The 13,100-nt window shown below is 39.2% G+C and overlaps 1 protein-coding gene across 12 annotated transcripts in view; it reads right to left on the minus strand.

Moving 5' to 3' along the window:
* The window catches only part of ankhd1 (ankyrin repeat and KH domain containing 1), a 167,367-nt gene that overhangs the window by 124,924 nt on the left and 29,343 nt on the right, over positions 1–13,100 (minus strand). For all 12 annotated transcript variants that reach the window (XM_080201536.1, XM_080201535.1, XM_080201529.1 and 9 more), the window contains exon 2: positions 5,174–5,327. In XM_080201536.1, coding sequence (XP_080057662.1) covers positions 5,174–5,327 — 154 coding nt within the window. The remainder of the gene's footprint in view (positions 1–5,173; positions 5,328–13,100) is intronic.

Raw genomic sequence — 13,100 nt, forward strand, 5'->3', positions numbered from 1 at the left:
TCAGTAAATCGGTCAGGTTTTCTTTGAGGGTATAACTAGTAGGGTGAATACGAAAACCAATGGATTCAGTATACTTGGATTTTCAAAATGCATTCAACAAGAATGAACAAAATTAGCACTCATGGGACTAGGAGTAACATATTAACACGGATTGGAAAGATGATCCTGGTAATTATAGACCAGTGAGCCTTATTTCTGTTGTGGGCAAAATTTTGGAAAGGATTGTAAGAGATAGGATTTATCATCTAGAAAGGAATAATTTGATTAGGGATAGTCAACACAGTTTTGTGAAGGGAGCTTGTGCCTCACAAACCTTACTGAGTTCTTTGAGAAGGTGATCAAAGAAGTGGATGAGGGTAAAGCAGTTGATGGTGTACATGGATTTCAGTAAAGCGTTTGATAAGGTTCCCCACGATAAGCTATTGCAGAAGATACAGAAGCATGGGATTGAGGGTGATTTAGCAGTTGGGATCAGAAATTGGCTGGCTGCAAGAAGACAGAGGGTGGTGGTTGATAGGAAATGTTCATCCTGGAGTTCAGTTACTAATGGTGTACTGCAAGGGTCTGTTTAGGGGCTACTGCTGTTTGTCTTTTTATAAATGACCTGGATGAGGGCATAGAAGGATGGGTTAGTAAATTTGCGGATGACACTAAAATCGGTGGAGTTGTGGACAGTGGAGAAGGATGTTGCAGGTTACAGAGGGACATTGATGAGCTGCAGAGCTGGGCTGAGAGGTGGCAAATGGCGTTTAATGCAGAAAAGTGTGAAGTGATTCATACAGAGTACTAGGCTAATCGTAGTGTGGTTGAGCAGAGAGATCTCGGTGTCCATGTGCACAGATCCCTGAAGGTTGACACCCAGACTGATAGGATTGTTAAGACGGCGTATGGTGTGTTAGCTTTTATTGGTAGAGGGATTGAGTTTTGGAGCCATGAGGTCATGTTGCAGCTGTACAAAACCCTCATGCGGCCACACTTGGAGCATTGAGTACAGTTCTGGTCACCGCATTATAGAAAGGATGTGGAAGCACTGGAAAGGGTGCAGAGGAGATTTACCAGAATGTTGCCTGATATGATGGGGAAGTCTTAAGAAAGACTGAGGGACTTGAGGCCATTTTCATTAGAAAGGTTAAGAGGTGACTTAGAGGCATATAAGATGATCAAAGGATTAGACAGCGTGGACCTTTTTCCTTGGATGGAGATGGCTAGCACAAGGGGACATTGTTTTAAATTGAGGGGTGATAGATATAGGACAAATGTCAGAGATGGGTTCTTTACTCAAAGTAGTAAGAGCGTGGAATGCCCTGCCTGCAACAGTAGTGGATTCGCCAACATTAAGGGCACTTAAATGGTCACTAGATAAACACACAAATAATATTGGAATACTATAAGTTAGATGGGCTTTAGATTGGTTTCACTGGTCAGTGCAACATCAAAGGCTGAAGGGCCTGTACTGTGCTGTTATGTTCTGTTAGATGAAGTGCTTCTCCTCGAGCTTGCACTGATCTTCAATGGAACAGCGTAGCAGGCCATGGGTAGAAAAGGCCTCAACTAAAATTCAGGGTAATGCTTGTGGACTTAATGGAGGTTACCCAGTTTGCGTTTGGTCTCCTCAATGGGGAGGAAATCACATCATGAACAGCAAGTGGACAACAAAGTGGCACAGTGTTCAGCACTGCTGCCTCCTAGCAGCAGGGTCTGGTTCATTTTGGGTCTTGGATGACAGGAGTTTGCATATTCTCCCAGTTTCTGCATGAGTTTCCTCTTGTGCTGCTCTGGTTTCCTCCCATAGTTCAAAGTTGAGCAGGTTAAGGAGAATGGCCCCTTAGTGTCCTAGAATGGGTAGATTAGGGGGATCAGCCATGGTAAATGTAGAGTTACAGAGATAGGGTGATGGAAAGGGTGTGGGTAATGTTTTCTGTCAGAGTCAGTACAGACTTGATGGGCCTAATGGCCTCTTTCTGCACTGTAGGGATTCTAAAATTCTAAGTACAGTTTCGTAAGCTCAAAGAAGTACAAGTATGTTGCAGTTTCACTTAGATGGAGCGCATGGGGCCTTGGACAATGGGGCGAAAGGGCAGATGCTGCAGTACCTGATCTTTCAATTCAGCAGCCTAGAGCCTTCTGGACTCAATAATGAGTGCAACAACTTTAGATCAGAACCTCAGAGGCAATTTAGCATGGCCAATGAAATTAATCTGCATTTCTTTGGAGTGTGGGAGGAAACCAGTGTGCCCAGAGAAAACCCAAGCAACTGCAGGGAGAATATGCAAACTCCCCACAGCCACCCAAAGCTGAATCGAAACCAGGCCCTGGCACTGAGGCAGCAGTGCTAACCACTGTGCTGCCATGCTGCCCCAGTTTTAAACAGACAACAGCAGGACCTGCTGATATTATGTGGTGTTGCCAAATATGACATTGGATGGCTAAACCATTTGTTCGCTAAGTCTTTTGGACTCAAAGGAGTGGAGATAAGAGTCATAGCAGAGAGAGTTTTTTTTAAAATAGGGACTAGGATATTGAAGGTGATGATGAGGATTCAATTGAGTAAATCTGCAAAGCTGCAGAAATGTTGCAGCAAATGGAGGGCCAACGCCAAGTATCTAAGTATCTATTTGGGGATTGATACAGAGAAGCAATGTAAAAGGAAAGTAGTTATAAATCAATTGTACAGAGCCTTGGTAGTGTGCACCATTTTGGCTCCTGACTGAAGCAACATAAGAATGCAGGAAATAGACAATTTGGCCCCTCAAGCCTGCTCCACAATTCAATACGAGCACGGTGGATTTTCCTCTGAACCCCACTTTTCCACCTGCTTCATATTCCTTGATTCAGACAGATAAAAAAAAACAGCCTCGGTCTTGAATGTACCCCATGACAAAGTATCCACAGCGCTCTGATGTAGAGAATTCCAAATAATCACAACCCTCAGTGAAGAAGCTCTATCTCAATTGTAAATGATTGACACCTTATCCTTAGACTATGCTTCTTGTTCCAGATTCCCTAGCCAGGGAAAATCACCTCAATGTCTAATCTGGCATACCTCTTCAGGAGGATATACTTATCTCAGATAAAGTGCAAAGATTAACTAGACTGATTCCTGAGATGAAAGGAATGCCTCATGTGGAAAGGTTGAATAGATCAGACCAATGGAAGAATTTGAGAGTGAAAGGTAATCACACAAACACAATTCTCAGGGGCCTGGAGGCAGATGCTAGGAATTTGATTCCCCTGGCTGTGGAATCTAGAACTTGAAGTCATAGTCTCAAAACATAGGCCAATTTTAGCCTGAGATTAAGAGACATTTCTTCACTCAAAATGTTGTCGATCTTGGAATTCTTCACCCCAGCAGGTTTGAGACACCAACTGGACTGTTCTCATTTCTTACCTGATGGATCTGGGAACAGGTCGTTCCATTTAGAATTTACATTAATCAGTTGTAAATACAAACTTAATCAGCAAATTACTGTTTTTACTCCATGGAACTCTTATTTTTTCAGAACAATTCGTTCTGGATTCTTCAATTCAATTTTTCAGTCTCTTGCGGACAGCAGGTATAGATACAGAGCTAAAAGGTTTCCTGTGTCAAAACCATTTTATGATCCTTTATTTTGGGAAAATTACAATATAGTGATCTTGCTGATGGGTTCACTATTGCCTGTTCAACTGTCATAATTTGGTTAAAAACAAATAACTAATCATAAAAATCAGTTCTAAACAAAGAGGGTGTTTATAGCATGACAAACAAAATTCACGATCTCCATGGCGACAACGACGTGAATAAGAGTAATCAGCTCAGATAACACATCCTATACGCAGTCAGGTACAAATACACTTCCAAATTCATATAGTTTGCCACTGAATTGAATGGGGAGAAATATAAAAGTGAAGATCAATTTGATAAGTCATTTAAAGTTGTAGTTGGACTCCTGAAAACCCCAATTTTAAGTGGAACATCTCTATTTGAATCACGGACCTAGATAGGAATCAATATTAAAGCCAGAGTTGGATTCCTTCAGATCTTTCTTGTCCGAAAAAACTAATACATAAATTAAAATATTTTATTGTACATATGCAACCTGTGCATTTCTAGCTGGAAACTTACAAAATAATACAAATTGCTAAATATAACAAATATATTTAATCAATTAGATAGCATTAGATCACCCAAACAAGCCACAAAAAGCATAGCTTGAGTCTCACCCACAGCCTCCTGAAACCCAGCTTAACCATCTGCTCGCCCCTCCTTCCCTGTTCACTTGGCCTGCCCAATCCTCCCCAAAGTCTCTGGTGATAGCAGCAGCAGCTGGCCCAGAATGAAAGGGGTGGGGGCTTTTACTAATAACTGAAAAGTGAAAATGGCAACAGAAATTGGAAAAACAGACCCTAAAGAATAAGCGATGTTAAAGCAAAACATTAAGCAAGGTGACTTAAAGTGAGGACTTACTGTAGTCTAATTTTTGCACAAAGTGATGAAACATTTACAAGAAGATTGGCAGTTTGTTAGAGATCAAAATGTATTATTTTAACAGGATGTAATGGTGTTTGAACCAAATAAATTTACACTTTTTGATCTGATTCTCAGCAGAATTTCCCACTGCCTGCGAGAAAGCAATATCCACAATGTGATATCAGAATGTGGCTTTGTACACAGCATTATGTATCCATCACAGAAGCATGCTAAACTATTAAAAGGCGTAGAGTTTCACCCTCCCATCTCAAGTAACAGGCTATTTATTTTCCTTACCGAAAATACTACTTATATTATTTTTAAGGATATAGCCCTTACAAATGTAAACTTCATGCCATTCAAATTGTCAGTTAGCTTGACCTCCCCATCACTACTTACAAATCTCAGCAATTTTTATTAGGTGTCTGATTAGACTCAAATTAAAATTCAATCCTTAAATTAATAAAATATTTTATTGATCAGCTTACTTAGTTTGTTAATTCTTCAAAAGACCTATACCCAAGTTACTCAGCCCAATCTATTGACTGAGATTAATTTATAATCTATATATTAAGTATTTGTGGGCGAGGCATTGGAACATGGGCATAATTTATATTCTGAAAATCCACAACTGCACCAATGTGAAATTTAATTCTGTTGGAAAAAATGAAGTTGCATGTTAATTTCTTGCATGTTAAGTTACAATCAGACTGAAAAGAATACCTGCTGCTTCAAGCAAGGCTTCTAATCTAGCTTGTGTTTCTGGGTCCACTGTTCGTAGATCTGTTCCATCTGCAGCACTTGATAACAGTAATTCAGATGCCGTTTTTAGCATTGGATTATCCAGATCTTCCTGGTCCAAAATAAACGATTCAACCTGAAAAAGATTACAATTCTACGTTAAAGATGCAACACAATACTTCCTTCTTCCAACAATGAATTTGCTTCTCAAACAGGACAAACTCCCAGGAAAGTAAGAATGGGAATGAAAATTAAAAAGCAACAAAGGTTACACAAATTATACACAGAGCTTTAGAGGATGTTATGCCCCTGTACGATTGAACAAACCTGAGATTGCACATCATACCAGTAGTATGCTATTCATATTCTGCATGCTTAATTACAGCATTAACAAAACATTTCGGCCAATTAAAATTTTATGATGGAAGCTCAATTAAAGACTGCAGAACCTTAGTTTAAAAAAATGCTGCAACCTTGCTGCTCTGTACACTGGGTCAGTGAAGTGTTGAAGTTATTTGAAAGTTTGAAATGCAAATTATATTTACATACTGACAACAATTTATGACAATTGCTCCTTCCAGTGCCATCTCCCCTTTGAACTGTAAAACTGTACTGGTGTAGATACAGAATGCTTTGTTATAACCAGCCATGTTTGAACACATCACTTACCGTCTATAAATCATTGCTATTTTAGATTAAATCCAGTAAAGGAACCATTTCAGTTCCAGGGGAATATGTAATAGCTGTGGATAGGGGTATTGTTTACTGAAAAGCAAGATCAAAGACTAGCAAATAAAATTGTCAACCAGATAATGCTGTCATACACAGGATGTTGAAGGCAAGGGCAATGAGACGGAGAACTTCAAAGATGCTCACGAAGCTTATGGTACATTAGTTTGCATTATGACCAGTACATTACTTTGCAGTATAACCAGAATACAGAAAAATTTGGATCCACCCCTTCATAGATGAGAGTAGAGAGCTCATCAACTTGGTTGAAAAACATACGTTTCCCTGTTACATTTAACCTTCAATTCATTTTTGTCCTTTTATCACATTTCACATTCTTCACTTATAATTTGAAGGACACGAAGCTGTTTTTTTTTCATCCTTATAACTAAAATAAATAGAAACTCTATACATTCTCAGCAAGGTAAATCAATGATAGTATGGTGGTTATGCACTGCTCTACACCAACAATACCAAAATGGATATGATCACTACCCCCAACACAACAGCCTACTGAGTAAAAGCATTGCTTTTACAAACCTGAAGGTCCATTCTCTGGATGTACCGAGTTCGCTGATCTCAACTGAAGCAGCAGTAAGTATACTACATTTGGCCTCAATAGGGGAGGAAAGAGAAAAATCATCCAGGATTCCCATTCCTGATTGCTATCCAGTACCTCCAGCTGGAAAACGTGAATGTCAACATCTGTTGAGAACAGGACAAGGCTCAGCTATAAGAGCATCTATAATTAAAAAGCTTGCTGACACGTTTTAGGCTCATATACTGCTGAGGTACCAAAATACTGCTGGTGTTTGTGGAGGTTTACCATAGCAAAAGTCAGTGCCTTCAGAGAAGGTGGGGAAAAAACATTAATACTGGCAGATCTCCCATGGTGCCGTGGTTGTTAAGTCTAAGAATATGCTTTCTTGCTTACCTGGCTCTGCTGTCTTTGTGTTGTTGTTGCTGTCTCTCGGTTGTTCCTCTGATTTTCTGTTCTTTTCTAACCTCTTAATGCTGTCTCTTTTTTTTCCCCTCTGTTGTCAGATGCTGAGTGTTGGTTGGTCCTTTCGCTGTCATACGACAGCTGCATTTCTGGGGATTGTAGATCCTTTCCTATTCCTTTAACTTGCTCACTCATTCTTCTCCCCACTCTCCCATTTTGTTGCATCTCTTACTTCAACTTACAAATATACTTTCCCACTTCCTATTTCCCTTATTTACCCCACTATACATAACTCCTTAACACATCTCTTCAAAGTGTCAAGAGTACCCAACATGATACTCACTATTACCTTCCATGTTTTATGAAAAGGGGAAAGAGGACATATATCAAACAAGACAATAAATCTTTAACATTAGAAATTCCACAATTTAATTGCAGAATGCTATGCACAATATGCATTTTGTTTTGGGAGATAGCAAACTTATGCAAGGAGTTTCAGGTGTAACCCAAGCCAATTGGTTTTCGAAGATTCTGAATAAGACTGATTATCAAATCACCCCTGTGCTTTTCCTGGGCAGTCAAAACAAAATATTTTCCATTTTATGTTCTTGGCATAAAGAAACTACAGACAGAGACCTGAATACACATGCCCCACACAGGATAAGGGAATCAAGTTCATTGTCATTGCTCTTCTGCAATCTGAACTCTAGATCACTAAAGTTGAGAGCACCTTATAACCTTTCCAAATTATACTTCAACAGGGAAGTGAAGCTATATAGGCTGTGCTGGTGCATTTGTTTAAGGGAAGACTTTGCACTACCATTAATTGCAGCCAAATATTCTTTGCCAGAAGGGGAAAAAAAACAAACTAAATGGAAGATACTTCACTCTGGGAGCGCTCCATATCATTGGTAAAGGAATTAGATTTGTGGGTACCACAAAGTCTAACTTCTCAAACAATTAAGTGAGTAAATGTACTAAGGTTGTTACTGAGCCATAAAAATCAGGAATTGTTTAAGATTCACAAGAAAAATAAAATGTATAAAACTCACTCCAAACTAACTTTGCTCCATTTTTTTCTTACGATATTTTAGGCATTCTTGAGCAAGTTGTTTATTCTTTAGTTCTCACCAGTATGACTATAAAATTGACCATAGCAATTAATTGTTTTGATAACATGTTAGGAAAGGGTTTTCATTAATCAGAGGCACTAACCACCTGTGTATGATGCCCTCTAGCAATCATACTGCAGGTGAATATGGTCACTATGGCCAACAATTCCTGGAACAGACTTTTGGGACAGAAATTCAACTCTAGTGTATTTCTTCATGAGCCATTGATTAATAGCACTATCCTGCTGGCTGTCTACATCTTTGAAATTCACTTTCCAAACGACCATTCAGCTTCAAAATTATTTAAAAACTCTGCTTCAACAAAGCCTGTGGCAGAAATTTTTTAAAATTCCAATTTTCCCTTTCATTCTTTATGATCATGTTACTGTTGCCATTTCCCCAACCAAGTGAAACAAAATGACTATCACCTTACCATAATCTTTCAAAATCTTAAAGACGTGCATCAGGTCACCCTTCAATTTTCTCCACTCCAGTAAAAGTTGAAGCCCAAATTTCACATTGTTTTGCACAACTGCAATGTCTCATCCCTTGTAACATCTTGTATGTATTCTCTATGATTTCCCACTACTCAACATCTTCCTATAATGATTCACAAGGGGTGGCACAGTGGTTAGCACTGCTTCCTCTCAGCATCAAGAACTTGGGTTCAATTCTAGACTTGGACCACTGTTCGTGTGGAGTTTGCATATTCTCTGTGTCTGCTTGGTTTTCCTCCCACAGTCCAAAGATGTTTAGGTTAGGTGGATGGGCGCTGCTAAAGTGCCCTTAGTGTCAGGAGGACTAGCTAGGGTAAATGCATAGGGTTATGGGGATTGGCCCTGGGTGGGATTGTAGGTGGTATAGACTCAATGGCCTTCTTCTACACTGTAGGATTCTGTGATTCTAAGACACTCAATTTCTGTCTCAGGCCTTGTACTAGCTCAATATTACCACTGCTTTGGTGTTTCAAGTACCTCAGATACAAAAGCAAGGATTCAGGGAATTTAAAAAAAAGGACATTTAGAGGCCTTATTAATTTTGCTCTGATTGCCTTACAAACAGTCAAGAGTTGCGGTCATACTTTGGAGTATAAAGCAGGTACGCGGAGATTTTTGTCCAATTTTAAGCTCATTACATCAGCCCACTGAAGCCAAAACTACAGATTAGTACTGCAAACCATCCATAGTCTCAAGTGTGTATACACATTTTTCTTTTTGCAAACATTTCATTCTCAGTTACTATATTGCTGTAGCAGATGCATTTAAGAGGTATAATATATATGAAGTCCAGTGGAGACAATGATACTGGAACTTCAAGAGAAACATCTGTACTTCAAGTGACAGATGATGGTCTGTGACCTGTTACAAATCCACAGAAGGCATATACAATTAAACAAGAATTACTGCACTGAAGATCTTAAGCATGAGACACTCTGGAATTATGGTAAGCATTAAGCAGAGTTTACCCAGCTAATAAGCTATCTATAAGGTTTTACTTGCAACTGTCCTTGACCTGAAACATCTCACTAGAATCTTCATTTAGATGCACAAATTAAAGGCAGGAAGGGAAAGAAAATGGAGGGGGCTGGGGGGAAAACAGAAGAGAAGATGTTAGAGGGGCCTGGAGAAGCAGAGGGTGCACTGTGTAATGATTAAAGAGGAGGCAATTTATAGAGAGACAACCACAAAAAATATTGTTATCGATTCAGCGGCTATTGCAAACAGAAGCAATGAGGAAATTGTGAATTTCTAAAAATTATTTTTTAAACTACAAAAACAAAGTAATTCTGGGCACTCTATGGGAAGAATTCAAATGCAATTGAGCACTCACTTATAGAAACTGGGCCCCATATCTGTACATGAAGTTTCCACAAGGCATAAGCAAGAAAAGGAGAATAGCAGCAAGGGCAACATTTGCAATACAGAAGAAAGGAAAAGCCACTGCTGGAGATACACTGGCAAAGAAGCAGAAGCGAAACCATGGTAACCACACATTAAAGATTGTCAATGAAGAGAGTGATTGATCACTGTGGTGAGGTGAAAGAGGAGTATGTAATAGTGTATTGGACAGAGGAGGCAGCAAAATGGAGCACAAATTATTGGAAGAGGGACTTCAAATTAAAACACATTCAAGGGAGACAGATCAATCTGTTAGTGCTGCACAAAAACCTTAACTCTGGCAGAGATCAAGTATATGAGAGAAAAGCCTGATCTACACAGTGTATTAAAATAATTTTGATAACAATGTAGGCTCCCACAGTAAAGTAAGCTCACACCATCGTCACCTTTACAAAGTACTATGCTTCAGAACCCAACTTTGTTCTCAAATCTACAATCAAACCCAAACTACAGGAGAAAACCAGTACTAAAGCAAACAAACATCAAATTTTGATTAGGTGCACTCCTGAAGAGAGCCAACAATACTGCTTTAACCTTTATTAGTGAAAAGCACTTGGATGTAGAGTAACTACTTTATCTATGACAGAACAAACCAGAAATCCGTTAATAATGCTTGACCCTGCTACAAGTGACCAAAGAGATCTCTAAAGATGCATACAAGATTGAGGCCTAAACATGACACCACCATGCTCCAGTCAAATCAATGTTGTGTACAATCAAACCCAATTAGCAACATTTCTGGCATCCATTCCTAGAAGCCACTCATTAAGCTGTCTCCAATTTTATGATGGATTTACTGAAAGGTCACAGAATAAGAAACAGAAAAAGGACAACATGCACAAAAGTAGTGGAGGAGTTATGCATGCACATAAAGGAGAGACAGATCACTAGTGGAAGCAAGAATGCGATAGGGTCAGAGAAAAGAGGAGACAAACGATCAAGAGAAAACAAAATGAGCATGACGGTTAGAGATAGAGGACAGACGCATAAAAGTAAGAGCTGGCAAACAAAGGGAATTCAATCAAGAGAAACCAGGAGTGTGCATGCACATGATTGCATGCACAAAGAAAAAGTAAAGAAACTGCAAGCTAACACAATAGAGTTTGCATATGCGAGAGGGGGGCCCAGGAAATCAGACTGAGAAAATCAATCTCAGGCAGGAGCCAAAGCATGAGTTGAAATACATTCATGTACTGGACCAGTGAAGATAAAGAAAGTGAGCACTAGGAAAATGAGAGCAAGCAGGTGAAGGAAGTGGGGAGTAGAAACAGATTGCATTTACATAGCACCTTTCTTGGTCTTAATACATCTGAAAAGCATTCTGGATTGCCATTTTTGTAAATTAGATTGAGGGAGTGAGGCAGGGCAAGGTGTGTGCTTTCATGGGGAAAAACAGCTAAGCAAGCAAGAAAGCACAAAGGTACAAGTTTACAAGATGAGGGACTGAATATTCCAGCATGCATGAAAAGTAGATAATGTTATGGTCCAGGGACACAAAATTGGGGCCTAATTTAATATTTGTTCATGCTACCATCATTTGCAGACCACTCAAAAGAAAAATGGAAAGTAAACTTAATAGAAAACAGATAAATTAGTACTTTTCTTACAAATACCATACCTGGACCTATGGCTCTGAAGTCCATTGCAAACAATTTTCAAAACCTACTTGTACTGGCCTAGAAACCCACTGAAATACTAGAAGCAAAAACTCAATGCTGGAAATGCACAATGTCAGTCAGGATCTGAAAGAGAAAGATAAATTAACATTTTCCTTTTGCATGTAATTTTTCATCAGTTCCAATGAAAATTTTCATTAAGAACTTTGACCTACACTACATACACTATGCAAAGTCAGCAATTCTGGTCCTTCACAGGGTAAACAGCAAAAGCAGAGACAATTGCTTCATATTACAGACATATCTAAAAACTCAACTTGTTAAAAGTTTCTGAACATCCATCAGAAAATGGGTCCAAGTGACATATGCCTTTGAAGATGGTTTAGAGAATTTATTTAATATGCAACAAAGCCATAGCTGTGACTCAGTTGGTAACATCTTGTTGCTGGGACAGAAGATTGTGGGTTCAAGTTCCATTCCAAGGCTCAAGCACAGAAATCAAGTAATGCAGTGCTGCAGTCATGCAGGGTGAGATGTTAAACCAAATCCCCATTTGCCCTTGCAGGGGATGTAAAAGAACCCTCGTCACTATCTTAAAGAGCAGGAAAGTTATCCCATGTCCTTGCCAATACGTATATATTTATCCCTTAAATGAACACCATAAACATATCTAATCACTATCATATTGCTGTTTGTGGAAATTTATTGCACACAAACTCATTGCAGTGTTTCTTCCATTACAGCAGTGAGTACACTTCAAAAGTACTTCACTGGCTACAAATCACTTTGGGACATCCTAATGTTGCAAAATGCATTATAAATGCAACCAACCAACACCACCACCACCCCCCACCGCCCCACCCCCCAAAGTGAACTGGAGCAGCAGTAGGGATGCTGCAGCTAACTCCTTGGCCAGGTTAGGAAAGAAAAACATCACATCTTGTTTCCACTGGCAGACAAGCACATGTGGATTCAAATCAGAGGAGATACATTCAGTCAAACAAATTTATATTCAACATAATATCTTTTTATTTCTTAATGGGAGGAAAGAGTGCAGGCTAGACCAGCATTTATTGCCCATCTCTAAATAAATCATGAAACAATGGTGATGAGCTGTTTCTTGAACCATCGGAGTCCATGTGGTGTGGATACACTGACAGTGCTATTACGGAAGGAGTTCTAATATTTTGATGCAATGACAATGAAGGAGCTGAAATACAGCTCCAAATCATGATGATTTATGACTTGGAGGGAAACCTGCAGGGAGCAATGTTCCCAAGTATCTGTTGTCCTTGTTCTTCTAGATAGTAGGAGGTCATAAGTTTGGAAGGCATTGTCGAAGAAGCCTTGACAAGTTACTGCAGTGCATATTGTAGATGGTACTCACTATGCCCAAACCTTCAGAAAAAGAGAGAGAGATGGAAGAAAATTGAAAGGCAAAAGAACTGTGAGCAGCAAACAGGTGTGCAATGGAGTGAAGCTATATTTACTGAATGTGGAAGGCCTTATTCGAAGTAAACTCATCTAATAGCCATTATTCAAACAGGACTAAAAAGTAATGCAGAATCTGGAGACAATGCAAAGATTTAAAATGTGTACATCAACTTAAAT

The sequence above is a fragment of the Carcharhinus amblyrhynchos genome, chromosome 13, assembly GCF_965287045.1.
Source record: "Carcharhinus amblyrhynchos chromosome 13, sCarAmb.v2.hapA, whole genome shotgun sequence".
Lineage (NCBI taxonomy): Eukaryota > Metazoa > Chordata > Chondrichthyes > Carcharhiniformes > Carcharhinidae > Carcharhinus > Carcharhinus amblyrhynchos.